The following is a 4675-nucleotide window of genomic DNA, read 5'->3' as shown; positions in this document are numbered from 1 at the left end:
TATCGATACCGCTTATTGATCTGGTATTGTTATTGACACGCTTCTGTGCAAAATTAAGAAGCATCCATTAACGCATCCGTGTTACCACGTTCATTACCACATACGTTTCCGTGTTACCGCCTTCATTACCACATACGTTACCGTGTTACCACGTTCATTACCACATACGTTACCGTGTTACCGCCTTCATTACCACATACGTTACCGTGTTACCGCGTTCATTACCACATACGTTACCGTGTTACCGTGTTCATTACCACATACGTTACCGTGTTACCGCGTTCATTACCACATACGTTACCGTGTTACCGCGTTTATTACCGGCTGCTTTAACGGGTCTTCAACTGCTACCGTTACCGCGTCCATTACAGTGTACGTTTTTTCGTCCGTTACAGCTCCTGTTATCACGTCTGTTACCGCGCCTGTTACCGGGTCCGTTACCGGGTCTGTTACCGGGTCACTGCATTCATTACTGCCTGCTTCACCGGGTCCTTAACTGCGTCTCTTACTGGGTCTGTTACCGGGTCCATTACGCGTCCTTTACCGCATCTGTTACCGGGTCCATTAACATGTTAGTGCATTCATTACCGCCGGTTTTACCAGGTCCTTAACTGCGTCCCTTACAGCTTCTGTTACCGCCTGCGTTACCATGTCCCTTACCGTATCCTGAGTCCTTTATCAAGTCTATTACAGTGTCCTTTATTTTGTCCATTATTACGTCTATTACCGTGTGTGTTACCTCGTCCTTTACCACGTCCATTATTGCTTCCTTTGCTGCAGTGGTCCCCAACCACCGGTCCACGGCCCGGTGGTTGGGGACCACCGGGCCGTGGACCGGTACTGGTCCGTGGACCCCTTGCCACCGGGCCGTGGAAGAACTAATAAATGATACCCGTTTTTTTTTTTTTTTTTTGAGTCTGAAGTTCTTTATTTTGAAAATCAACCGGACTCTCTTGATTAGATTGAGCGCTAAAAGCAGTCTGGTGGCGTGTTACACAACAAAAATTGCATGTGGAACCTTTCTCTGCAAATGGACGTGGAGCGGGGACAGAAGAACAGACGGAGAAACAGGTGATTCCCTCACACCGAATCTGGTTGCACAGCGATGGAAACTGGAGTCTCTTCAGGTTAGAATCAGGAAAAAGTCCAAAACCTGAACGATCGGTCAGCAAAAAGAGACACAAACTGAAACTGTGAACGAGTCTGTGGAGCGAGACTGAAGGTCTGCTAGTGTTCCTGAACTCTGGAGCTCCATGGATGCTGCACAGCCATCAGCAGAGAACACATCGTGGACGTTACTGAACACAGGAAACGTGAGGACGTGCAGAGCGCCGGGCTCTTATCGCAGCATCAGAGCGATGCTGCAGGCGGCACGTAGGCCGGCTGGGCTTCAGCTGGGCTTCAGCTGGGCTTCAGCTGGGCTTCAGCTCCAGAGGGAGCAGATCCTCTGATCTGTGGAGGAGCTCCGAGACTCTTTCAGCCGTTAAAGCTCTGACTCTGTTTCCTGAAGCTTTTCTTATGATTGTTTTCTGGTCAGTTTGGATTTTAAAGTTTCAGACAGATTTAAATGTTTCTTCTGGTCCTAAATATGAACACATTGGTTTTTATCTTCCTAACCGTTTCAGCGGTGTAGATTGTGACTTGTGTTTTTGTCGGGTTCTCTGGTTTTGTGTCTGATCCTGCAGACTGACTCAGACTCCCATGAGGCCGCGGGGCGCCTGGAGCAGCCGCTGTGTCACGTCTGCACGGGCGTTTCTGGATAATCACATCAGATCTCTATCAGCGGCGTGTTCAGGGCGCCGCCTCCGTCTCACAACCAGCACATCTGAGCATGTGAGGCTCTGAGAGTACCAGCAGTGAAAGGAGGAACGTGTTCCTCTGATGTTCATGTCTGATCTTCTGCTGACACCAACGTGTGTCTGCAGTTTCCTTGTCGTCTGTTTCATGAGCGTTTCTGTCAGAGGAGCATCTCCAGGTTTCTGATCAGGAGAATTGAATTCTCTTGAACATTTACCTGTCTGGTGGATCCGGCTGAGGAGATTGTTCAGATCTGAGGAAACCTTCAGCTTCATCAGAGATGACTTCAACGCTTGATCCTAAAAACTGTGTTTTTAAGGATCTGCTTCATTCTTTCCTCCCTTAAATTCTCTTAAATCTGTCTCTGTCTGAGCTTCAGCGTCAGCAGAAGAAAGTCAGACTCCTCAAACTCTGAGGAACCTTCTGCTCTGAACTTCCAGGAGGTGAAACTCTGCCTCCGTCTGAAGATGACGGCAGCAGCGGCGCCGCCATCTGGAGGACAGAACACGTAGAGAGCGGCTGAAGACACACCACAGATGGACGAGTGAGGGGCGAGGGAGCTCCGCTAACGGAGGGGGAGAGAACAGAAGGAGGCGGGATGAAGGAGAATCCTCCTCTTCATCAGAGGATCCTCCTCTTCATCAGGTCCTCTCATGCTGGTTTACATCAGGAGGTTTGGAAGCTTCAGCTGCTCTTCCATGAATGTTCTTTACTGTCAGGATGAGGCGACAGTTGATGACGCCTCAGAGGTCAGGAGAGCAGAGGAGGCTGAAGCTGAGAAACTATCGTTTAGAGTAAATATATCTTATGGAGAGTAAAATATAAAAAGTTTTTAAGGTTTAAGTTGATTTATTCTGGAATAATATTCCTGCCTTTTAAATATTCATAATTATGTTGAAAAATCACGGTTTTATAGTTTTAAAAATATCATTCTGCAGCTTTTTGGACTGTTTAGACGTTTACTAAGATCTTTAGGCTAATTTGGGATTTAGCTAATATTTCAGCTGTCTATCAGCTTCAGGGTTTTCAGCTATCACCACTAGCATCTTCAGCAGCCAAATTCAGCTTCCAGCATTCACACCAGCATTTTCAGAGGTAATGTTACATATCTAGTTCATAATTACCACATTTTCCGGACTGTAAGTCCCGTTTTTTCCATAGATTGGCCAGGGCTGCGACTTATACTCAGGAGCGACTTATTTGTGATTTTTTAAGACATCAATAGGCTCATATATTTGTTATTTTACGATCGGTAGCCTTTTAGCGGTTGTTCCCCCTAACAACCACTAGAGGGCATGAATCACGTTGGGAGTCAAATTCTACGTTACGTCGGGCTTGTTGAATTCGTCCATAAATGTTGGACTTTTCTCTTGAAAGTGCGACTTATACTCCGGAGCAGAGGCGGAGTGGGACAACTTTTCAGCCCGGGAGTTTAGTGGGGGATGGGGGGGGGTCATAAATAACAAATATGAACAGACAAATAATTCTAATAAAAACTTGTGGTCGCCCGCTCGTTGCTTCCTACCCGTCATCCGTGTAATCATCCGTCTGGCCCGCGGCCGGTTCTCGGTCCGGCCCGGACATGTTGGTAAAGCGCACTCTGGTGGACTCAACCAACTGTGAGGATTTAAAGGGGTGTTTATGTTGAATAGTAGCTATAAAACTGACGGTGCGTCTCTTAAAGGGACGGACGAACACAGTTAAAGGATTCATTCATAATCTAACATGAATAGTTTTTCCATGACGGCGACTGACCGGCCCATGAATGAAGCGGCCCACCGGGAATCCTCCCGACTCTCCCGATTACCCACTCCGCCTTGCTCCGGAGCGGCTTATATTCCAGAAAATACGGTATGTTGAAAAGTTACAGTTTTAAAGTTTCAGAAATGTAGTTTTACTGATCAATAAATGCTTATCTGGCTCTTCGTGACCTAAGGTGTGTTTTGGATTGAGTTTGTCTCCCCGCTCTAGCATGACCAGCTTTGTTCTCACCGTGTTGGCAGCGCCCCCCAGAGTCCGGACGGCCCGCTGCAGCTGCTCCCTGACCTTGCTGAGGCGGTAGTAAAGCTGGAGGCTCAGCGTCAGCAGGAGGCTGCGGACCCGCGTCCACAGGCCGGGCTCTTCATCCTCATCCTCATCCTCGTACTCCTGGACCCTCATCTCCCACTCCCGACCTGGAGGACAACAGATCACACGTTACACCTGGGGGACCCAGGAGGTCCGAATCCAGTACTGGGGGGCCAGAGGGCGGGGCCAGAGGGCGGGGCCAGAGGGCGGGGCCAGGAGGTCACCACTGCTTTTGGGGGCTTTATTTGGATTAAAACTGTGAAAGTAAACATACATATATTGTAACATTGTTTGTGCTGCAGGAAACAGCTGATGTTTAACCAAAAACCTTAAAACTCCGAAGATCTAACAGGAAAAAGGCAAAACAATGAAGGTTTGAGGAGAAAACTTTTGTTCGTATCACATTTCTTACTAACAATGTGAGAAAACTTCTCATTTGATTAATTAAAATCAAAAACATCGTAACATCTAGCTGAGATGAACACAAACTAACAATTTTCAAAAGTTAAAAGAATGAAAAACAGATTTAAAGATCTTTGTTTTCTTTATTTACATGTTTTATGTGTTTTTTTGTTCATTTCTTAGGAATAGTTTTCTTTAAATGTTCCTCTGGAGTCTGAAGATGAAAATCGTTCTTCCTCACAGGTTTCAGCCGGAGAGCAGACGGCTGTTAAAGTGAGGATGTTCTCAACGTCGACGTTCAGATCTCCATGAGGAGACGCAGGACGGCTCAACACTGTAACTCCTGCTCCTCCTCCTCCTCCTCTTCCTCACTCCTGCTCCTCCTCCTCCTCCTCTTCCTCACTCCTCC

The 4675-nt window shown here is 47.2% G+C and overlaps 1 protein-coding gene across 2 annotated transcripts in view; it reads right to left on the bottom strand.

Moving 5' to 3' along the window:
- The window catches only part of plin6 (perilipin 6), a 13948-nt gene that overhangs the window by 2974 nt on the left and 6299 nt on the right, over positions 1-4675 (bottom strand). For both annotated transcript variants that reach the window (XM_024258274.2, XM_024258276.2), the window contains one exon: positions 3790-3971. In XM_024258274.2, the coding sequence (XP_024114042.1) occupies positions 3790-3971 (182 nt within the window). The remainder of the gene's footprint in view (positions 1-3789; positions 3972-4675) is intronic.

Source organism: Oryzias melastigma, linkage group LG16, assembly GCF_002922805.2.
Source record: "Oryzias melastigma strain HK-1 linkage group LG16, ASM292280v2, whole genome shotgun sequence".
Lineage (NCBI taxonomy): Eukaryota > Metazoa > Chordata > Actinopteri > Beloniformes > Adrianichthyidae > Oryzias > Oryzias melastigma.
This window is presented reverse-complemented; position numbering and strand designations above follow the sequence as displayed.